This window comes from Salvelinus alpinus, chromosome 4 (genome assembly GCF_045679555.1).
Source record: "Salvelinus alpinus chromosome 4, SLU_Salpinus.1, whole genome shotgun sequence".
Taxonomy (NCBI): Eukaryota; Metazoa; Chordata; class Actinopteri; order Salmoniformes; family Salmonidae; genus Salvelinus; species Salvelinus alpinus.
Window position 1 is genome coordinate 55,609,505 of NC_092089.1, and position 24,649 is coordinate 55,634,153.

At 42.4% G+C, this 24,649-nt stretch overlaps 1 protein-coding gene across 2 annotated transcripts; it reads left to right on the forward strand.

The window, feature by feature from the left end:
* Positions 1-5: 5 nt before the first annotated feature.
* LOC139573983 (failed axon connections homolog) lies at positions 6-24,032 on the forward strand. 2 transcript variants are annotated; one of them, XM_071398026.1, is made up of 6 exons: positions 6-502; positions 4,280-4,415; positions 4,651-4,847; positions 9,530-9,747; positions 20,337-20,453; positions 20,930-24,032. In XM_071398026.1, exons 1-6 carry the CDS (start codon positions 246-248, stop codon positions 21,280-21,282), a joined length of 1,278 nt encoding a protein of 425 aa, XP_071254127.1. In that variant the 5' UTR covers positions 6-245; the 3' UTR covers positions 21,283-24,032. The 2 variants fall into 2 exon arrangements, with proteins under 2 accessions (XP_071254127.1, XP_071254128.1); XM_071398027.1 differs by lacking the exon at positions 6-502 and adding an exon at positions 1,363-1,507.
* Positions 24,033-24,649: the final 617 nt, after the last annotated feature.

Here is a 24,649-nt window from a genome sequence, read left to right on the forward strand (position 1 = left end):
GTTTTGTTGGCTCAGATGTTAGGGGAGTACTCACCGTCTGCCACTCGTTTCCATTGGAACAGACAAAGGCTCCGAGGGCTGGCGGAGGATGCCGAGCCAGGCCGGAATATGTATATTTCTAATGTTTGGCAGATAGCATATATTAAATAGCATGTCACCATGCAACATAGGACTGTTGTGACATATTGATGAAGCCGAGAGTCGTGTGCGGGAGGACGCAGGCGCCACGCGGCGATTGATAGAGTATGTGGGGGTCTGGTTTCGCCTCGTCCCGACCGTGTGTGGTTGAACTCGGGCGGAATCACAGCCTGCCCTTGGGGATATGTGGCTCGGACGAGACTCACTCTCTTTATGGCTATATCGTCGCAATCCCTTTACAGGACTACGGTGGGACCATGTCGGGATTGGGGTCGGATTCCTGGTGGAAGAAAACCATCTATATCACCGGCGGTGCCCTCCTCGCTGCTGCTGCCTACCTATTACACGAGCTGCTTGCCATCAGGTAGGCTACAATGGCAAAAAACAATATGCTCCAATGACACAATCTGCAAGGGTATTGGTTCACATGATCAAATGTGTGCATTTGTGTGATGCTTAGGCTGTGTTTGCGTAGGCTTAATCTACAATATTCACAATAATGATCTAACATTATAAAATAATTCATACCCTCGGGGATGGGCTGGATGTGTGTGGCTGGGGGTGCGCACTTGCTGTGACTTCTGAACAGCTGCTCTTGACAGATCTCTGAAAAACAGAATATTGCTGTCCTTTGTTTACATTTGTTCATATATTCGCGGAATCATCTCTTCCTGCACTGTAGGCTAGATTGTGCAGCTGTTTGATGATATAGTTCCCCCCCAAGGAGGCAAAGACAGGAGATATCGGAAAATATTGGAATGTGGAAAATTACGCGTCAGGTCTTGTGCCATATCTTGAGCGTAAATATGAATTTCTCTAGCACTGCAGCAATGGTGTCAGAATTACCTTTACTAACCTCTCACGTGAGCTATTTTAAGATTTATGTTTAGTGAAAGCAGACGTTTGTAGCCTACTGTTGAATTAAATGTTTTAATCTTTGAGAAGGAAGATAAATCCAGGCCTATTGTTAACGTAATGAATGGCGCTCCTGTCCCCACACAGTCGTCAGTCAAGCATTTAGGCCTATGGTACATTCTGTAACAGTGGCTCCATATAATCTGTCACAGGACTGGTTTTGCATTTCCTAATTTGGAAACATTGCTGAATCACGTCGCATAAGCCTACTATTATCATGCTTTTACCATAGAAAACTACATTTTGACAGTAAATCTGCAGCATGTGTGTTCTATGCCACCCCTTTGAGTAATTCTTCTCAAAGGAACTCCCTGTATCTAGGCCTAAATACAATAGTGTTTCCTTTGCACGGTCCAGAATTTCCGCACCATTGAAAAATGGACTGCGACGTAGCCTACGTCGTTTCGATGGTTTCAGCACCACGGTTGTATGGACAGCGACATTTTGTGGGAATGTGAGTTGTTTACTCTGTCGTAGACTGTCCTGCGCAAGACCATTGTACCGAAAATCTAGCCTACACATTTTATTAGCCCAAGTAGCCTATCATTTATATACATGCCATGTTTATTTCCATAAATTAAAGTCGAATTTCAAGGTGTTACAAAATGCCTGCTGATGTAACTGACTTTGGATGGAGTCCATTCCTGCTCTCTTGGACATATGTAGGCTATAATTCATGAAATTAATTTAGGTAAGAACTAGAGTAATTGCAAGGCAGCATGCACCTGTACTGTAGGCTATGTTTAATTACTAAAGCCAAAATATATGTCAGTGTCAGTCACCCACTATTAAAAACTGTGGGGTGGAAATGTAAGGACTCTATCAGATTTTCACAAGCGTGATTAACCTCATAGGCCTTGATTTCAAGGGTAGTAGAGGATTGAAATAGAAGTTCAGACAAATCCTAGAGTTTTTCTTCTGCTGTAGGCCCATTGAATACCATGGAGTCAGTAATATGATGATGAGTTTATCCTCTCAATGTCTATCTCATTATCTTAAAATGGTGTATTGTATCTGTGTATACTTGTGTGCATGAGTGTTTAGACTGGTGACTTAAATATAGTGAAGGGACGGGTTGTTCTAGGGCAATTCAACGGTTACAGAATTATGCTTTGACTTAGATTACACACACACACTTCTTGGAAGACTTCCCTGCACCAAAAATAAATACCCAATTTGCAGTTTGCCTAGGCCCTGGACTTACAGGAAAGAAGAAGTCATTTTAAAATGTATGCCAACCAAAAACATTCATTTCAAAGTTTAACAAACCATACAACTCTATGCACAAAGACTACTTTGAACAATTTACACAGAAGATTTCACAAAATCACATTTACTGGAAGAACTGTGCAGATGCAAAGTTTTGTAACAGAAAAATCTCCCTCAGTTTTTAATGGGACCATGTTTTCCAAAATCGGTTAAATATCTACTCAGAATTAAGAAAAAAAATATTCTGCCGATAGAATGAGGTGTCAGCTATGACATGACACCTTAAGTTAGAATTGTTTTGTTTGTTATGGAACTACAGTAGGTGAAGTGGATTTACAACTGGTAATATAATTACGGTAACTAAATTACATCATGGGTCCATGATCTGTACTATACAAAAATGGATAATTATGGATATATGAATATCATATTTTCATGGTGCTGTATCCTGAATAGGTAAACAAATGTAGAAATATGCAATATCCTTCTTTTGCATATTTGGGTATTATTCTACACACTGGGTATTATTGTGTTGACCTCCACCCCCAAACAAGATCACATTTGGTTGGTCCGGACCAGACCAAATCTGAAACAATCATAGACGTCTATGTTTGGACATTACAGTAGAGCACAGCACATTACACTAGAGTTCAGCACAGTACTCGTGTGCTCTACTGTACAGTACAGTGCTCCGCTTTTCTTTACTGTACTATTCTGTACTCTACTGTTCTCTGCTGTGCTGTACTGTGCTGTCCAAACTTGTGAAACAGACATCTTTGATTGGTTCAGATTTGGTCCGGCCAGGGCGGACTGACCAAATTCCAACTACTTTTCAACGTTCAATGAGGATGCTTTATACAGTAAAAGAGGGTAGGTGGTAGCTTTCAGTAAGAGCCGGGAGATGTGACATTAACTGGAGAGAGAAAAATAGATTGAGAGAAGCAGAGAGAGAGGGAGGGGTTGTCCAGACTATTTTCCCAGTCTTGCTTTGAGTGAGATACTGTATATAATGACAAGATGGTCTTGTCTCCGCACTAACAATGGGAGTTGTTGTCCCAAAGGCGGGAAGGCAGGCAGTCTGCTTATCGGTCTGCTTATCATGGACAGATTTTGACAGGAGTAAACCTTCTCGCTTCGCCTCTTCCTCTCTGATTTGACCAACAGGTGACAGAAAGGGGAAAATACAGTTATGTGCTGAACATACAGTATGCCAGTTGAAGGGAGGACAGTAGCAGGTGACCCAAGTGTGATGTGTGACTAGTATGATTTCCCATTGTAGCCAATTCAATTGCAGTAATTCCGTTACTGATTTTGCAATAATTCCGTTACCGATTTGGTAACAGAATTACGAGTTTTAAATGACTTAATTCATAGACAAACTTGATATCAGTAGAAACACTATAACTAATTGGTAGGTCTACCTTTACTTGTTACTTCTGTGAAATGTCATTATCCTCCCTCATTATGGAGAGAAATTAGGAAACATCTTAAAGATATGTGGGTTTTTGGTAACAGAATGTATATATGCCTTAATTTCTCAAAAATATAGTCTTCACTTTCATTTGACAAACCATTTGACATGCTTCTATGAACTTCACATGTTGGTGCTCATCGGTCCTTGTATGGAAATGCCCTTTGTAACACAGAGCTCAGGGAATTGAAGAATAGTTCCTCTCGCTGCTGTGTCACCATTATATAATAGGCACCAGGTGAGACCCTATCCTCCCAGTGAGATTACTAAGAGCCTGAAACAGAGATGCAACTAATCCTACTCTCTCCTCTCTGATCTCCTCCAATCAGGGCGAGTTATGATATTGTTCTCACAACACAAACTGACCTGGAAATAGCTGTACTGTTGTCACAAACTTTGATGACTTTTAAAGTGGCTGCCACAGAGATAAAACAATTGTTTTGAAGTATTGTATCTCATGGGGCTCCCACCTGTGTTCTAGTTTGCTGTTGCCTCAGTATAGCACATCTTTTCAGTTGGCCTTTTTTCTCCCCGGGTGTTTTCTAGGAAGGAGCAGGAGTTGGACTCTAAAGATGCCATCATCCTTCACCAGTTCTCCAGGCCAAACACGGGGGTCCCCAGCCTCTCACCATTCTGCCTCAAGATGGAGACCTACCTACGCATGGTGGACCTGCCCTACCAGGTACAATAGTCTGTGTATGATAAAGTAGAACTTAAAAAGTAGAACTGGTTTCCTGCACACAGATTAAGCTTACATTCCTGAACTAAAAAGCACTTTAAATGGAAATTCTCCTCATGCATGTTTTTTTATGTCCAGGGATTAATCTGAGTCTGGGAAACCAGTCCTACATATTCAGAAACAACTAGAGTGTGTCAATTTCCGAGTGCTGAACCCCATTATGTTCTCCCCCTTGCAGAACTACTTTGATGGGAAGCTCTCTCCGCAGGGCAAGATGCCATGGATTGAGTATAACAGGCAGCAGGTGTCGGGGTCAGAGTTCATCATTGACTTCCTGGAAGAGAAGCTGGGCGTCAACCTCAACAATAACCTCAGTCCCCAGGAAAGAGCTGTGTCCCGGGCTGTCACCAAGATGGTGGAGGAGCACCTCTACTGGTGACTCAGTCAATTAATATACCCCCTTGTCCTCCACTGCTACATTGGTGACTCCATATATGTCACAGCGGTTTACAAATTGCTCCCTACCCTCCCCCTTGGCCCTTAACCCTTGATGTTAGCATGTCTGAAGAGTCTAGATAGGTACACTATATATACAAAAGTATGTGAACACCCCTTCAAATGAGTGGATTCAGGGATTTCAGCCACGCCCGTTGCTGATAGGCGTATACAATCGAGCACACTTCCATGCAATCTCCATAGACAAATATTGGAAATAGAATGGCATTACTAAAGAACTCAGTGAATTTCAACGTGGCACCGTCATAGGATGCCACCTTTCCAACAAGTCAGTTCGTCAAATTTCTGCCCTGCTAGAGCTGCCCAGGTCAACTGTAAGTCCTGTTATTGTGAAGTGGAAACGCCTAGAAGCAACAACGGCACAACCGACCACACAAGTTCACAGAACGGGACCACCAAGTGCTGAAGCTCGTAAAAATCGTCTTTCCTCGGTTGCACCACTCCCTACCCAGTTCCAAACTGCCTCTAAAAGCAACATCAGTACAATAACTGCTTGTCAGAAGCTTCATGAAAAGGGATTCCATGGCCGAGCAGCCGCACACAAGCCTAAGAACACCATGCGCAATGCCAAGCGTCGGCTGGTGTGGTGTAAAGCTCGCAGCCATTGGACTCTGGAGCAGTGGAAAAGCGTTCTCTGGAGTGATGAATCACCCTAACCCATCTGACAGTCCAACAAACAAATCTGGGTTTGACGGATGCCAGGAAAATGCTACCTGCCCCAATGCATACTGTCAACTGTAAAGTTTGGTGGACGAGGAATAATGGTCTGGGGCTGATTTTCATAGTTCGAACTAGACCCCTTAGTTCCAGTGAAGCTAAATCTTAACTCTACAGCATACAATGACAATTTAGACGATTCCGTGCTTCCAACTTTGTGGCAACAGTTTGGGGAAGGCCCTTTCCTGTTTCAGCATGACAATGCCCCCATGCACTAAGCGAGGTCCATACAAAAATGGTTTGCCGAGATCGGTGTGGAAGAACTTGACAGGCCTGCATAGAGCCCTGATCTCAACCCCATCGCACACCTTTGGGATGAATTGGAACGCTGATTGCGAGCCAGGCCTAATCAGTGCCCAACCTCACTAATGCTCGTGGCTGTATGGAAGCAAGTTCCCGCAGCAATGTTCCAACATCTAGTGGAATGCCTTCTCAGAGGAGTGAAGGCTTTTATAGCAGCAAAGGGGGGACAACTCTACATTAATGCACATGATTTTGGAATGAGAAGTTCGACGAACAGGTGTCCATATACTTTTGGTCATGTAGTGTATAAGCAGTGTAGTGGTAAAGCTTCCACCATATTGCCTCCACCTTCAAGATCTGCAAAGTTTGAAGGGTTAGGGCCAAGGGGAGGGTTGGGAATGAATTGGGACTGGCTAAGGTCACTCACTATAGTATTCCCAAGTGGTCATCCACAGATACATTACGGATTTACTTACAGTAAATGCCTGGGAGTCTACATTATCGGTGAGTCACTGCTGGGCATCTGTCCTGGTGAGGCTTCTGCTGGGAAGTCACTGATAATGCATTCCAAATGGCACCCTATTCCTGATAAAGTGCACTACTTTGTAAGGAATAGGGTGCCATTTTGGACGCAGACTGAGCCTTTCCTGGTTGGGGCCCAGGGAGAGGTAGTCTGATGAATGACACATCTAAAAGCATTTGTTTCTGTGCATGGATGTCAAAGAAAAGAGGAGTGAGTGCAAACTTGCTCATCAAGCTCTTTTCCGCAATATTTACAGGGTGAGAAATCAGTCAGTAACATGTTTCTGTGCATCAGATCTTGTGAATCTCATTCAGAACCAGAACAATGAATTGGAGGGGGGTCCATTATATTGCTCTGCAGCTGTAGAGTAAGGGTCATTCATATAACTCTCATTTCCACTCCCTTTCTCTCGCTCGCTCTTTTCTCTCTGTTTTTCTCCTGTCTTCTTTTTCCCTTATCACCTCCTTCTCTAGTCTCTCTCCTCTTAACCCCCTCCCGCTCGCAGGCTAGGTTTACTATTGATTACGTTATTTATGGCTGTGCAGGACTATTGGGCTACTTGTTGCTCTGTTTGGCCAGCTGAGGTTAGCAGCATAGGTTACAGCATGCTGAGATCATCATATACAGCTCTTCAGGCCGGTAAATGATTGATGTTGCTATGCCAACATGGAGAGGGAGGCTGCTCTGTGACAGAGATATGCCTCAGGGCCCAGATTCACAAAACCTTCTTAAGAAGCCTTTTCTTCTTGACTGCATTTTTTCCTTAGCTATGGACTTACGAAGAAAGTTAAGCAAAGTTGATATTCCTCAAAAAGGTTCTTGGAAATTTCTTGCGCTATTTCTTATAGCTAAACCCTTGTCTTAAACTCAATGCAGTGAGAGAATAAGATCATGAAAGCAATTGAACACGTTTAATTCACGCACAAACTTCATCTGAAAGTTTCAGTATTGATTATTTTAAACCCAAGAACATGTCTTAGAACAGTAATCGCTGTAGGAAATATGTTAACGTGATTGCCATTACGAGCTAGATAGCTAGCTAAATCGGTTGCCTAGCAACAAACAAATGAAGGAGATATTTGAGAAGTTCGCAAGAAAATCATCACATCTAAAGATATTGTTGAGGAATTGCACTTACGAATTATTTTATGAACTTCTTATTTTTTTCTTAATTAAGAAGCTTCTTATGTTTTTGCGTAAGAAGTGTTTGTGAATCTGGGCCCTGGTCTGTGAGATTGTGCTGTTTGTCACAATGTACGTGTAGTACTGTATATTAGGTTCAATGTCTGGTTTAGTAAAAATTGTCATTGGTCTTCCATTCCTATTGTGTAGAGCTCAAGTTGTTATAAGTAAGGGCACTGTTTAATGGTATTGAAGTCATTTAAATAGTTATTATGATTTGATCTCAGGTTTGTCTGGTTTAGCCTCTGAAGCAAATTTTCCCTCAGATCCTTTTCTAGACAGCTCCATCTTTTTTTGACTAGAGAGCTGACTGCTAATTATCACAATACATTCATTACTTTTGTCCTGATAACTGAAGGTGAAAGATTAATTCAGAATGTCTCTGATCTCATTGCCTTAGAGTGGTGGAGCAGGTGATGGAGTTGGTATGGTAAAATAAAAAAACAACACATTATACAGTGGCAGCAAAGATTTTTTTCGAACTAACCCAAGATAGACCACAGCCTGTCGTTTCCAATGGGAACAAATGAGTCATAGTGGGCAGAACAAGCAAGTAGGGGGTAGATCCAAGCACGAGATAGCGAGATCCTATTGGCGCGTTCAAGCATGTATTTGCATATTTCCGTTAAGGAACGCCTACTCTGTAAAGTGCAAGTGTGCAATAACTCAATTTGCACTTGAACTCCTTATAAACAATGCAATTTTTTAATACTTTGGCAAAGGGTCAAATAAAAAAAATTAAAAAATAAAAATAGTCCACTCTGTTTGTAATAGATTCTAGTTTTGGGAACAGAAAACTGTAGACCAAAATTGGTTAAAGAAAATTATGATAAAGAAAAATATATACCAGTTTCATTTAAGGATCAAAACATTTACAGCTGTGCCATATATAATGCAAAATACTTTTATTTATTAAATATATTTATTTAACCTTTATTTAACTAGGCAAGTCAGTTAAGAACAAATTCTTATTTACAATGACGGTCTACACTGGCCAAACCCCAACCTGGACGACACTGGGCCAATTGTGCGCCACCCTATGGGACTCCCAATCACGTCCGGTTGTGATACAACCTGGAATCGAACCAGGGTCTCTAGTGACGCCTCTAACACTGAGATGCAGTGCTTTAGACCGCTGCGCCACTCGGGAGCTCAAATGTTGGGAAGAGATTTTCGATGTAGCGAATCCATTGCACATGGTTTATGAATTGACACGCAAAACGACGCCGGATTCAAAACTTAGAATTGTTCAATTTAAATGATTATACAAAATTCTTGCAACCAATAGAATGTTATATATATGGGGGATACCACCATCCCAGCTCTGCAGATTTTGCTGCGAGGTGGCAGAGTCAGTAGATCATTTATTTTGATACTGTCCAGATGTAGCTAATTTTTGGTCACAGATCCAGGAATGGCCGAAGAATTGCAACATTTACCTGGAGCTAACTCTGCAGATAGCACTACTGGGTGATTTGAAAAGTCGATCAAAACGATTAATAATAGTTTGTAAAACATTTTTGCTAAATCTGTCGAAACTATGAGAATAGAAAGTTTCAGAACTTTGTGAAACATCACAGCCCAGTTGAAAAATATGGCAAATAGAAATCCAATATAGATGGTGTTAAGAGATAGAGGGGAGGGGAGGGGAGGGGTTGAGTGAAGCTGAAGGGTGGGACTAATAACAACAAGATAACCAATGTAAAATATACTGTGTCTGTAAAATGTGTGTAAGTTCAGAACTTTTGTTTAACAGCACAGTTAAAAATATATGACAAATAGAAATCAAACTAGATGGTCTTCAGAAATAGATGGGAGGGGTTGATGGTATGTTTGTGTAACTATACAAGATGATAGCTTACTGCCAGTAGACAACACATCTGTGTGTTTCTATATAAGACTGTACATTAACCTGTATATTTGTGTTTCTATACAGGACAATAGCCTATTGCCAGTGGGTAGACAACCTGGAGGAGACCCAGAAGATGCTGTCAGTCACTGGTCCTCTCAGTGACATGCTAAAGTGGATCCTCGGCCACCTGAACAGCAGCATGGTGCAAAGGGAGATGTACGGCCATGGCATCGGACGCTTCTCCAAGGAGGAAGTCTACAAGCTGATGGAGAAAGACATGCGCACACTGGCCGAACTGCTCGGTATGTATGGAGGGGTACAGGGGGATGGGAGGGTAGGGGTAGACAGAGGGTTAATCCCAAATCAACCCTTAGACACTACCCTTAGGCCTAAGCACTTGTGTAGATATGAGAGGATCGGACAGGTGTAAGCAATATAGCGACAATTCTACCTTGGCCTATCAGAGAGCAAAATGGAGCAACAACCATATTGCTTACAGTGATCCAATCCTCTCAAATCTACACAAGTGCTTAGGTGGTAGGGACTAGGGGATGATTTGGGATTCAGGGAGAGACTAGGGGCAACTGAAGAACAACTGATGATGTAGCCAATTTCTGAGTGCTCTCACAGTATTGTCAGAGTGTTGAGGAATTGGCTACTGATGATGGAGATATGAGGAACAACGGTTAAGGAAGGCTTCCTAATCATCCGGTATCAATTATAACATGGGGTCATTTGAAGTTCACTGTAAGATTTACTTTGTAGTGGGGTATGTCCTTTATGCACAGATCCATTTGATCCTCTTCCGCTCTAGTGGTGAGATACTGTATATGCACTGTGCTTCCAACTACAATATGTGTTTCAAATGTATTTTAGTAGTGAAAAGAGCAGGGAATGTCTATTGATTATTAGCGTAACATTTTTGCACGGTCGTAAACTATAATGTAATATGTGCGATCGGAATTTACTTTAACGCTTTGAATATAACTACTATAACGTCAAACTGTTCTACTGGTTGGCTGGGTGTTTCTCTGTGGGTATGATGGCAGTTGTTTAATAGTTGGTGTTGGTTGGTGTTGATAGTTTATTTTTTATTGAATATTTAAAACATATAATATACTTGCAGTGAAGCCGTTCAACAACCACATCACGTTAGTCATCTAACAGCCTCCCATTCAGAGCGCCACACAGAAGCAACCAGGGTCAATGCCCTGCTCAAGGGCAGGTCGACAGATCTCCCACCAGCCCTCCAAGATCCCCCCCACAGTTCCCCAAGAGCTGCCACTCAACCATCCAAGTACCCCCCCCCGAGAAAAAAAGTTAGCAAATAATTCAATTCCCCACCCCCAAGACCCCCACACCCCCAATGCACCAACAAAATGAACAAAAGAGAAAAAAAGAGAAAGACAAAGGAAAACAACAATGCAAAAAACAAAAGACATCAAGGACAATAAAAATCATAACAGCAAGGCCAACTGAATATGTTTGAGTGCATGTATGCCACTATTTACGTGTGTGTGTCTGTGTACGTGTGCATTTGAATGAGAGTGTGTGTATATTGCATGTGTACAAACACCTGCACAGCCTCAAATCAACGTTTATTTGTCACGTGCGCCAAATACAACAGGTGTAGAATGCTTACTTACAGGCCCTAACCAACAGTGCGATTTTTTAAAGTAAAAATAGGTATTAGGTGAACAATAGATAAGCAAAGAAATAAAAACAACAGTAAAAAGACAGTGAAAAATAACAGTAGCGAGGCTATATACAGGCACCGGTTAGTCGGGCTAATTGAGGTAGTATATACATGTAGGTATGGTTAATATGACTATGCATATATGATAAACAGAGAGTAGCAGTAGCGTAAAAGAGAGGTTGGCGGGTGGTGGGTGGCGGGACACAATGCAGATAGTCCGGGTAGCCAATGTGCGGGGGCACTAACCGGGCTAATTAAGTTAGTATGTACATGAATGTATAGTTAAAGTGACTATGCATATATGATAAACACTGTAAAAACACTAAATGTTTTACACTGTAAAAACACTGCCCCTCAGTGTCATTCAAATGTACTTTTTGACATGTTTTATTTTGACTTAATTTTTTACAACTTTTATCTTTGACCGTCACTCTATCCCCCGCCCAGCAACTCCACTCCCACTTGTCTCCAATTCCACATCCGAACCCTCAGCTTCCCTCAACCCATCCCACCCATCTCTGCTGGCAACCTTCTTCGGATTTCTATGCACCATATATCTTTCAAATATGCTGTGATGTTTAACATACAATTTCAATCTATCTAATCGAATAGAATCTGGAATCGTTACATCAAATCTCTTCCCAACTATTTTGCAATCTGTATGGCACAGCTGTCAATATCCTGGTTCTCAAATGAAACTGGCATACTTTCCTATTTATGCTATTATTTATTCCTCCGCCAGTTTTGATCCTTTATATTGGGCAGACAGACCAGTTCCCTACCTCCTCCCGCTGCCACCTGCTTCTTCCATTTTTGGGGTAATGCTGTAATCAACCGTAATCAACCGCTGTAATCAACATAATATTTGTTGTAATATTCGTTCTCTCTTTTCAGGGGGATGAAATTGAAATTGTAGCCAGCTCAATGCTTGTTTGAAAAAGAGAGATATTTTGAGAAAAAAAAGTATAATTTTCAATTAATCGAAAATGAGACATGGCAATCTGCACAAAGGCAAAAAAGCAAACAAGCTAACAATGGAGCTTTGAGTATATGAAAATAGGCTTGATATACCTCTTCCGATATGCCATCAAGCCCTGGGGTTTTTCCAGACTGAAAGGATTCAATAGCCTCAAAAAGTTATTCCTTTGTAATTTGGCACTGATCCTTCTGTACATTTGTTCATTTTCCATTATTTTTATTATTTGAAAGAATTCCGTACAGTAATCGTCATTCAGTGGGTGAGGATGAGACGGAAAAGAGAAAATCTGTTTAAAATATTTAGCTTCCTATTTTAACATTTAATTCGGAGAATCATAGATGACTCCGTCTTCAGTAACGAGTTTCTGCAAATTATTTTTCTTAGTGTTCCAGTGTGATTCAGGAAGAATTTGGTGCATTTTTCTCCATATTCCATTCAGTTTGCTTTATTTTTGTAATAGATTACATTAGATTGTTCTTGAATAAGTTCCTCCAGTTCTTTTTGTTTTTCCTGTAACTTATTTTGTATCAATGTAGTATAATTTTTATTGCTATCCTCCTGTACTATTAATTCATGTATTTCCTATGTTAGTCTTGTCTCTTTAGCCAGAAACTGCTTTTTTATTATTATTGATGAATATTGAATTGAATGGCCTCTGAAGGTACATTTAAAGGTATCCCAAACAATAAGGGGATTTTCTGAACCTATATTGTACTTGAACATTTTATTATAAATAATTATGTCTTAGTTAAAAATAAATTGTCATCCAGTAAACTTTGATTACATTTCCAATATCCCCGTCCACGTGGAAATTCTGTAAGAGTTATGTGAAGGCCAATTAGATGATGGTCTGATCACATTCTGTCTCCTATTAATACTTTTTTTAACCTTTGATGCAAGAGATAGAGACAAGAAAGTAGTCAAGACGACGAGCTTGATTAAGTCTCCATGTACAGTATATCTCACTAGGTTGTGTTTTTTTAGTCTCCAAATATCCACTATTTCTAATGTGTCCATAATAATTTTGATTTCCTTAAACCCGGTGATGATAGTTTGTAGAGTGATTTCCTTTACGGTCCATTGAGGTACTTAACACTATTATAGTCTCCCACCATAACGATTTGATCATTTGTTGCCTTTAAGTTCAATAATTTGGTATAAATATTTTCAAAGAAGTATGGATCATCCTTATTCGGACCCTATAGATTAATGAGCCAAATCTGTTTTTCATGCACTTTCATATTCAAAAAGATCCACCTTCCTTGCGAATCCTTCCTTACTATTTGCACCTTCAGAATGACATTTTTGTTAATTAATATCATCACACATTTTGAGTTCCTTTGTCCATGACAGAAAATTATTTCACCACCCCATTCCATTTTCCACACAACTTCATCTAAGGATGTAGAGGGAGTTTCCTGTAAACAGTATATGTGTCACACCCTGTGTAACGTCGTTCGTCTGAGGAAGAAGGAGTAGACCAAAGCGCAGCGTGGTACGTGTTCATGATGTTTTAATATAGCCTGAACACTGAAACAAAAAACAAAAGTGGACCAAAACGCAACAGTTCTGTCAGGCACTCACACAAAACAGAAAACAACTACCCACAAAACACAGGTGGGAAAAGGCTACCTAAGTATGGTTCTCAATCAGAGACAACGATAGACAGCTGCCTCTGATTGAGAACCACACCCGGCCAAACACATAGAAATAGACAACATAGAACAAAAACATAGAATGCCCACCCCAACTCACGCCCTGACCAACCAAAATAAAGAGACATAAAAAGGATCTCTAAGGTCAGGGCGTGACACCCTGATCTGTTTCACCTATCTTTGATTGTCTCCACCCCCCTCCAGGTGTCGCCCATCTTCCCCATTATCCCCTGTGTTCTTTGTCTGTTGCCAGTTCATCTTGCTCGTCAAGTCAACCAGCGTTTTTGTGTCTCAGCTCCTGCTTTTCCCAGTCTCTCTTTTTCTCGCCCTCCTGATTTTGACCATTACCTGTTCTGACTCTGAGCCCGCCTGCCTGCCCCTGACCCTACCTACCGACCTGTACCTTTGCCCCACCTCTGGATTTTTGACCTCTGCCTACCCTGACCCTGAGCCTGCCTGCCGTCTGGTACCGTTGCCCCACCTCTGGTTTACTGACCCCTGCCTGCCTTGACCTGTCTATTGCCTGCCCCTGATGGATTATTAAACCATTGTTAATTCGACAGTGGCATCTGGGTCTTACCTTCACACCTGATAATATGTTATATTCCTTTTCTTTTAGCCACGTAAAGACTGATCTTTTTTCTTTGCTAAACCGTTACAATTATAACTGGCTATACTTATTTCACCCTTTACCATAACTACATACCATTCTCAGTCTAAATTTACCATAATTAGTCCTTGTAAAGTTACTGCCATAAGAGGTATTATGACGGTCAAAATAGAGATTTCAAATGTCTGATATTTAGAATTCAAGAAACAGGTTTTTAGCAATATTTGTTTCATTCCTTTGCCTGTGAGCCAATGCCACAGATGTTAGAAAATTGAGCCAAGATATGTATGTAGTAAATCTAAGTAGGTTGTGTATGGCCCTCAACCAATCATGAGGGCCACTACCGTCTCCTATGACCGAAAAGAGCTTCTAAACATCGAAACTGGGATTGCTCACCTCAAACTGGACGAAGAGTACTTCTTCAATGAGTCGGACGCGAGGGATATACTGTTGACACCTGACCAGGCCCCGATCCCCATGATTTGCTGGAGAAGGAAATTTAGATTTTGCGGCAAAAAATCAGGGTGCCTTGTGAGGACCAGGCGACGAGTGGCTAATCTGCCCTTGCCCTCTGTTCTGCTAGGTAACGTTCAATCGCTAGAAAATAAATGGGACGAACTGAAAGCACGTATATCCTACCAACAGGACATTAAAAACTGTAATATTTTATGCTTCACCAAGTCGTGGATGAACGACAACATTAAGAACATAGAGCTGGCAGATTATACACTCTTTGGAAAAGACAGAACAGCAGCCTCTGGTAAGACACGGGGCGGGGGCCTATGCATTTATGTAAACAACAGTTGGTGCATGATATCTAAGGAAGTCTCAAAGTTTTGCTCGCCTGAGGTGGAGTATGTTATGATAAGCTGCAGACCTCACTATTTATCCAGAGAGTTTATCTGTTTTTTTTTCATAGCTGTCTACACTGCTCAAAAAAATAAAGGGAACACTTAAACAACACAATGTAACTCCAAGTCAATCACACTTCTGTGAAATCAAACTGTCCACTTAGGAAGCAACATTGATTGACAATCAATTTCACATGCTGTTGTGCAAATGGAATAGACAAAAGGTGGAAATTATAGGCAATTAGCAAGACACCCCCAATAAAGGAATGGTTCTGCAGGTGGTGACCGCAGACCACTTCTCAGTTCCTATGCTTCCTGGCTGATGTTTTGGTCACTTTTGACTGCTGGAGGTGCTTTCACTCTAGTGGTAGCATGAGACGGAGTCTACAACCCACACAAGTGGCTCAGGTAGTGCAGTTCATCCAGGATGGCACATCAATGCGAGCTGTGGCAAAAAGGTTTGCTGTGTCTGTCAGCGTAGTGTCCAGAGCATGGAGGCGCTACCAGGAGACAGGCCAGTACATCAGGAGACGTGGAGGAGGCCGTAGGAGGGCAACAACCCAGCAGCAGGACCGCTACCTCCGCCTTTGAGCAGGATGAGCACTGCCAGAGCCCTGCAAAATGACCTCCAGCAGGCCAAAAATGTGCATGTGTCTGCTCAAACGGTCAGAAACAGACTCCATGAGGGTGGTATGAGGGCCCGACGTCCACAGGTGGGGGTTGTGCTTACAGCCCAACACCGTGCAGGACGTTTGGCATTTGCCAGAGAACACCAAGATTGGCAAATTCGCCACTGGCGCCCTGTGCGATTGACTTGGAGTTACATTGTGTTGTTTAAGTGTTCCCTTTATTTTTTTGAGCAGTGTATATAACACCACAGAGCGAGGTTGGAACTAAAACCGCACTAAATTAACTGTATTCCGCCATAAGCAAACAGGAAAACGCTCATCCAAAGGCGACGTTCCTTCTGGCCGGTGACTTTAATGCAGGGAAACTTAAATCAGTTTTACAGAATTTCTATCAGCATGTTAAATGTGCAAGCAGAGGCAAAAAAAAATCAAGACCACCTCTACTCCACACACAGAGACATTTGGCAAATCTGACCATAACTCTATCCTCCTGCTTCCTGCTTACAAGAAAAATTAAAGCAGGAAGCTCCAGTGACTCGGTCTATAAAAAAGTGGTCAGATGAAGCAGATGCAAAACTACAGGACTGTTTTGCTAGCACATACTGGAATATGTTCCGGGATTCTTCCGATGGCATTGAGTACACCACATCAGTCACTGGCTTTATCAATAAGTACATCGAGGACGTCGTCCCCACAGTGACTGTACGTACATACAGTACCCCAATCAGAAGCCATGGATTACAGGCAACATTCGCACCGAGCTAAAGGGTAGAACTGCTGCTTTCAAGGAGCGGGACTCTAACCCGGAAGCTTATAGGAAATCCCTCTATGCCCTCTGACAAATCATCAAACAGGCAAAGCGTCAATACAGGACTAAGATCGAATCGTACTACACCGGCTCTGACGCTCGTCATATGTGGCAGGGCTTGCAAACTATTACAGACTACAAAGGGAAGCACAGTCGAGAGCTGCCCAGTGACATGAGAATACCAGACGAGCTAAATAACTTCTATGCTCATTTCGAGGCAAGTAACACTGAAACATGCATGAAAGCATCAACTGTTCCGGATGACTGTGTGATCACGCTCTCCGCAGCCGATGTGAGTAAGACCTTTAAACAGGTCAACATTCACAAGGCCGCTGGGCCAGACGGATTACCAGGACGTGTACTCCGAGCATGCGCTGACCAACTGGCAAGTGTCTTCACTGACATTTTCAACCTGTCCCTGTCTGAGTCTAATACCAACATGTTTCAAGCAGACCACCATAGTTCCTGTGCCAAAGAACACTAAGGTAACCTGCCTAAATGACTACCGACCCGTAGCACTCATGTCTGTAGCCATGAAATGCTTTGAAAGGCTGGTCATGGCTCATATCAACAACATTATCCCAGAAACCCTAGACCCACTTCAATTTGCATACCGCACCAACAGATCCACAGATGATGCAATCTCTATTGCACTCCACACTGTGGTTTCCCACCTGGACAAAAGGAACACCTATGTGAGAATGCTATTCATTGACTACATCTCAGCGTTCAACACCATAGTGCCCTCAAAGCTCATCAGTAACCTAAGGACCCTGGGACTAAACAGCTCCCTCTGCAACTGGATCCTAAACTTCCTGACTGTTACCTACCCCATGGTAAGGGTAGGTAACAACGCATCCGCCACGCTGATCCTCAACACGGGGTCCCCTCAGGGGTGCGTGCTCAGTCCCCTCCTGTGCTCCCTGTTCAATCATGACTGTGCAGTCAGGCACAACTCCAACACCATCATTAAGTTTGTTGATGACACAACAGTGGTAGGCCTGATCACTGACAACGATGAGACAGCCTGTAGGGAGGAGGTCAGAGACCTGACCGTGTGGTGCAAGGACAACAACCTCTCTCTCAACGTGATCAAGAAAAAGAAGTTGATTGTGGACTACATGAAAAATAGGATTGAGCACGCCCCCATTCTCATCGACGGGGCTGTAGTGGAGCAGGTTGAGAGCTTCAAGTTCCTTGGTGTCCACATTAACAACAAACTAACATGGTCCAAGCACACCAAGACAGCCGTGAAGAGGGCACAACAAAACCTATTCCCCCTCAAGAGACTGAAAAGATTTGGCATGGGTCCTCAGCTCCTCAAAAGATTTTACAGCTGCACCATCGAGAGCATCCTGACGGGTTGCATCACAGCCTGGTATGGTAACTGCTCGGCCTCCGACCGCAAGGCACTACGGAGGGTAGTGCGTACGGCCCAGTACACCACCGGGGCCAAGCTTCCTGCCATCCAGGACCTCTATACCAGGCGGTGTCAGAGGAAGGCCCTAAAAATCGTCAAAGACTCCAGCCACCCTAGTAATATACTGTTCTCTCTGCTACCGCACAGCAAGCGGTACCGGAGCCACAAGTCTAGGTCCAAGAGTATTCTAAACAGCTTCTACCCCCAAGCCATAAGACTCCTGCACAGCTAAACAAATGGCCACCCCCCCTCCCCTCCCCATCCCATGCTGCTGCTACTCTTTGTTATTATCTATGCATAGCCACTTTAACAACCCTACCTGCATGTACATGATTATCTCAATTACCTCGACACCGGTGCCCCCGCACATTGACACGTTGACTCTGTACCGGTACCCCCTGAATATAGCCCCGCTATTGTTATTGCTCTTTAATTATTTGTTTTTCTTAAACTTTTTTGTTGTTGGTATTTTCTTAAACTGCATCGTTGGTTAATAGGAGCTTGTAAGTAAGCATTTCACTGTAAGGTCTACCTACACCTGTTGTATTCGGCGCATGTGACAAATACAATTTGATTTGATATTGGATGTGATTTAGTGAGAGCGTGTATGATGTCTGGATAAGAGTAAGACTATAATGTGTTATGTCCAAATAAATAATAACCCAGCCAATTTGCATGGTTGAGTGTCTATGTGTGTAACATGAAGTGCGTATAGCCTTAATATTCAGGATGATGCATGTAATCCCTATCCCATCACCATCATAGTTGCATCATAAGTACCTTTAACATAATTGTCATTGAAAAACACATCCCAGCATTTCCATTGCAATTGACGTTTCACATGATCATGAAAGAGACCTTGCATTACCATAGAGACGGCTTCACTACAGTACAAATGTATCCCGTACAATATGTTATTATTCCCCAATGTCCCTATTCTGATATCCTCCCCTTGCTTGTTGTAAACATAGATAAATATGTAGACAAAGACATATAAAAGATAGATAAACGAATTAAATTATAGAAAAGTTCAACAATTGAGAGGGGAGAAGAGAGAGAGATCAAGTGTGTGTGTATGTATAAGTCCGTATGTGTAAGCGAGCATGTAATTGATTGCGTGTGGGTTCATATCAACTTCGTAGTGTTCAGGTATTTTTATAGTCCCATACTTTTTTTTCCGTAACCTGACGTCCCCGTAGAATTTAGTACAGCCATGGTGTTATGAAACTGTCTTGGAAGAGCTGTCCATCTATAAAGAGTTTGTCCAAAATGAGAAAGGCACGCTAACCCCTCTCCCGCCTCTGCTCTGGACAGGATACAGCCTCTTGCAACTTTCGTTTGCCTCCCGGGGAAATTGGTCATTGAGACAGAATTTGGTCCCCTTAAGCTCACTTCCCCTGCTTTTGATCAGCTCCTTTCATTGGTAGTGTTCAAACTTTGAGATGATAGGACGGGGGACTCTTGGTCTTGTCGCTCCAAGTCTGTGCATTCGGTGGAAAGCCACCTTGTTTACAGTCTCTAGAGAGGAAGTTTCAAGGTGGATTGCATGAACTCTCAGGAATCCCAGAAAATATTAGATTTTCACGCATGCTAGAGCTTTGTATGTCTAGTGGCGACTCCCTCATCACCCTGTTTTCCCTGAGTAGACAATCCATGTTGGAATCGAGGATTACCTTGGCTATGAGCGCCTTGTTCTCTCCTTGGAGAATTTCACTCTGGCTAAACTCCGAACTCCCACGCAGCCCTGCTGATTCATATCGCGTGATTTCTGATGACGTTCTCGATTATATCGACTGATTGGTTCTGTATGGGGTGACTTTTCAAGTGTTGCATGGATTCCAGCAAGAGCACTATCCTCTACTTAATCGGTAAGTAAATCGTACTCTTTTTTTTTTGTTGGGTTAGAGTTATTCTGTGAGTTAGCCGGATCTTTCCACGATGGAGTATGTTGTTCCTCCATAGCATAAAGCTGTTGATACTCGTCGATTTCCCTCAGGATCTCCTTAGTATCCAAGTTAACTCTGAACCGCAACCAGTTGTCTTTCCCACGACGACAGAAGATGTAATCATGAGTTGCAAAATACGCGATCTTAAATAGAAAGTTGCTGTCGCTGTTTTGTTTGTAATTTACAGGCTGCTCCGTGAAGAGTCTGAGGCACTCAGCAGGCTTTTCTTACGGTATTCTCTTGACTGATAGTTGGTTGATATCTGTTACCGACCCCAGTTGTTCATCTGTCCTGCAGGAGATAAGAAGTACTTCATGGGGCCTAAGATGTCGACAGTAGATGCTGCTGTGTTTGGTCACCTGGCCCAGGCCATGTGGACACTACCCGGCACACGTCCTGAACAGCTCATCAAAGGTCAGTTCAATCTCTCAGCCTCTTGTTGAAGTGTTTTACTCATACTCACAATACCAAAGCATCATAATTGATTGATTTTAAAAGTGTGCATTGTGATTGTGTTATTATTGTGTTATTATGTTGTTATTAAGATTGTATAACAAATGATGTACCTAATGTATTGTTCTATAGATTTAAAGGCATGTGTAGAATAGGATGCAATGTCCTAATTTTTTTATCCACTTCTTCCACTAGATGACAGTGAAAGACTGTAATGTGCAGTGTTGTTGCACATTTACTAGTCATGGTTTCAGTCTTTAGAGAACAGAGACAATCGGAGACAAAAGACCAGTCTCTTTTCATTTTCGAACTGTACAAAATCTGACAATCAAAGTCTGAGTATGAAATCAGACGATGCTCTGACACTGATGTAAATGTTCCTTGAGTACTGACGTTGGAACCTGTACTTCTTCTGTCCCCTGTCCACTGTGTTTTAGGCGAGTTCATCAACCTGGCCATGTTCTGTGAGCGCGTGCGGAGAAAATTCTGGCCTGAGTGGTTCGTGGACATAGAGGACGTGTACTATGACGGAGCAGACACTGACAGCAGCGAGGGCTCTTCTACAGGCCTGATGGACTTTGGCCTGTTCTCCCGGACAGACACCATGGAGGAGAGTGAAGGCTCTGACAAACACACACACTCACACACTCACTCCCCCGATACGGACCACTCGCTGTTCGACTCGGACGTGGGCACGGGCTCGGACAATGGGCCGCAGTTTAAGTGTGACCCTCCTAGTCTTGACCGTCCTAATCCTGCCCCTTCCAGTCCCAAACCTCCCAACCCTTGACCCATCCTTATCCAGGGAGGTGGGGTGGGTTTGGCTGAGGCAGTCAAACGGCCGGGAACTTCAAACTAGTCAGGGCGCTGCTATCTGGATTGGCATCATAGAGCTGCGGAACACAGAGGCACAGTTCTCGCTTCTGCTGCTGCCCCTCCCTCTCTTCCAGAGATCTGTGCTCACACACGGAGGCGCAGTTATATTCCATGATGACTGAAAACTATATCCTAACAATGTAATATCAGTGCGCTCAGACAAACTGTGTATTTGTATGCAGAGCGTATAAATCGAACCGCATGTTACATGTGTTACAATGTGATTTCCTCACCCATAGTGATTGTGACATTGCCAATATGGCACTATCACAGACATTGCCTTATTTGTGCCAGGTGTCCAAGGGTACAGGCTAGTGTAAGACGTGATGAGAGAGATTGTTGGTTGAACCAGTTAGTGGTGTATCTGTCCATGGAATACAGACAACATGGCTGTTTCTTTAGAAATGTAGCTGGTGAAAGAGAGACTATGATGATGATGGTAGCAGAAACATGAAAACACTGGATTTTAGAGAAAGCTGAGGTCAGTCATTTGCTATGACTTGGACACATTGTAAAGAGTGATATATAAAGAGTCTTTGACTTGGGTGGCTGCTCTAGTCTGTGTCTTACTAACGGTGGGCTTTTCTACCAGTAGTCCTATGGTTTGTGGCTTGCTGCTGAGCATCAGCCATAATCACTTGCCTTTCCATCAACCCTGTGTCTAACTTCACTCTAGTAAAGGAGATTGGGATATGCAAAAGGAACTGGGGATGTAACATTCTTGTCGGAGTAGAGCCGACTCTTGTATCTCACCACTAGAGGGTGCTGTATCTATACATTCATCCTGCTGTCTATTTAGCTCTATGGTCTCGAGTCCTGTCAGTTTCTGCCACTTGGAATGTTAAAGGCCCAGTGAAGTCAACGTGATATTCCTGTGTTTTATATATATTTCCACACTATGAGGTTGGAATGATATTGTGAAAATGATGATAATGCCCTTTTAGTGTAAGCGCTGTTTGAAAAGACTGCCTGAAATGTCAGTCTGTTTTGGTGGGATGGAGTTTTGGCCTGCCTGGTGACATCAGACCAATAAGAATAGACCATTAAGAAATAGAGTTCCAAAACTGTGCCAATAACAGCTTAGTTTTCAGTTTCCCCCACCCAGACCACTCCCAGACAGTCCTAGCTACATTTTTGCTTGAGAATTTGCTCTCTGCTAAGAAGCTGTTTTTCCTTCTTTTTGACCATTTTAATTGAAAACAGTCACAGTAAGGTACTTAAATGTTACCCAGAAATGATTTGATATTGAGATAAAAACAGCTGCATTGTTTAATGAAATAATAACAATAATACAATGCATTCGTTTTCACTTCAGTATTAAGACCATACTAATACAGAAAGTTGCTGAAACAGAATGGAAAGGCCCCTTTGTAGCAAGTAGTGTTATCCCTTTACGTGTGTGTGTGTGTGTGTGTGTGTGTGTGTGTGTGTGTGTGTGTGTGTGTGTGTGTGTGTGTGTGTGTGTGTGTGTGTGTGTGTGTGTGTGTGTGTGTGTGTGTGTGTGTGTGTCTGTGTCTGTGTCTGTGTGTGTGTGTCCGTGTCTGAGAGAAAGAGACCGGAAAGATGATAGTGGGCTGTAATATGACTACATTACCAGGTATGATATAAGCCGTAGTGCACAGAAGTTATGAAAAGAGGGGTTGAATGTGAATGCAGATTGATTTTACTCTCTTTACTCAGTAACTCACAACTTATTTGAAAACAGTGCCAGCACTTTGTTTTTATTTGTGATTAACTTAAGTTTGCGATGTTTTATTGTTTGTATCTTTATTGCTCTCAAGGAGAGATGTTTTTTTGCGTGTTGTTTATAATGGGCAAAACTAATGCACCTAGGACGCTGGGGATTGTCGTGATAAGATGGTGAGGCCAAATGGATGGAATGAGACATGTACATCAACAACACAGGTCCCTGGATGTCTGTGTCGTAGCTAGGCATTCAAGTTGAAATATTGATCAGTGTATCAGGATGACCTTGAGAGAAGATCATGTTTATTCGCAAAGTTGCAATGTCAAAGTAAATAGTTGTTTGCAAAGGCACATAGACAAAAGACCAAATAAAAGAGTAAATTGTAAATCTGCTAGGATTATACTCACCTTACCTCCCAATGATGAAACATAAAATGACCAAAAAATGGGGACCAAGACATGGATCTGTCTAAACCTTTTCTCAACTGTCTTTTAAATAGACTTTTTGTGTCTGTAATTGAGCAAATATCTTTGAGGGTGTTTGATTGAATTGCATTGTCTTATTGTTGAAATTAAAAACATTTTAGAAGCATGGGCAGACCAGACCTGCAATGAGACAACAGCAGAGGAGGCGGTATCATATGGGGCAGAGCTGCCTCCAGAACATGATTCATCCCAAAAAAACGTCAACCTGCGTTATATTATGGGATGTGTTTTTACCATGCTACATATGGATAACTCATTATATCAGTGCGACTACTTTGTCAAGCTATATTAGAACAGTGTATGTCCTGTTAGTGGAAACATTGCATTACGGGGAAATGTACATAAGTGTGATAAACTCATGAATCCACTGTAACATACTGACAAACTACCTATGGATGTCCAATTATGATAACCCAAAGGTGAGGTGGCTGTATGACAATGATTACTCTCAATGATTTCATTAAACAATAGCTGTGACAATTTAAAAAATGATCTGTGTGTGAGTTGTGCTACTGTGTGTCTGAATGTTGGTATTTATACTGTAAATGTACTACATTTGCACATTCAGTATTTAGAATAATTAATTTCCCAATTATTTTCACCTCTAACATTATTTGCTTGTGTGCATATATTAGTATTCTACATATTAGTACCCTATATTATTAATCTGCATTTATTGTGTGTGCTTGGGTCTGTGTGTGTTTAGCATGTGAGCCACAGTGTTTTCAATCAGGCTAACGAGTGGCAGGCATCCAGGCGCGGAGGCGGGCTGATTAAGGCTCTGCCAGGAGCTGGAGGCAAGGAGGGGGTAGAGGAGGAGGAGAGAAGGCTTGGGCTCGGGGAGAGGGGGCTGTGTGGTGGTGCTGGGCTGGGGGAGAGAGGGCCATGGATCAGGAACCAGGATCCCCAGGGATGGAGCAGGTGCAGGCTGCGAGCGAGGCCTTTGGGCCCAAAGGGGCATACAGAGCTTAAAACAATCTGCACAGCTCCTTTTTTTATTTTCCTTTTCTGAAACATCCCACCTCTCTCACTGCCTCTCTTTCTTTCTCTGTGCCCCCTCTCTTTCTTTTTCTCACTCTCTCGCTCCTTAGCCCTCTCCCTCTCTTTCT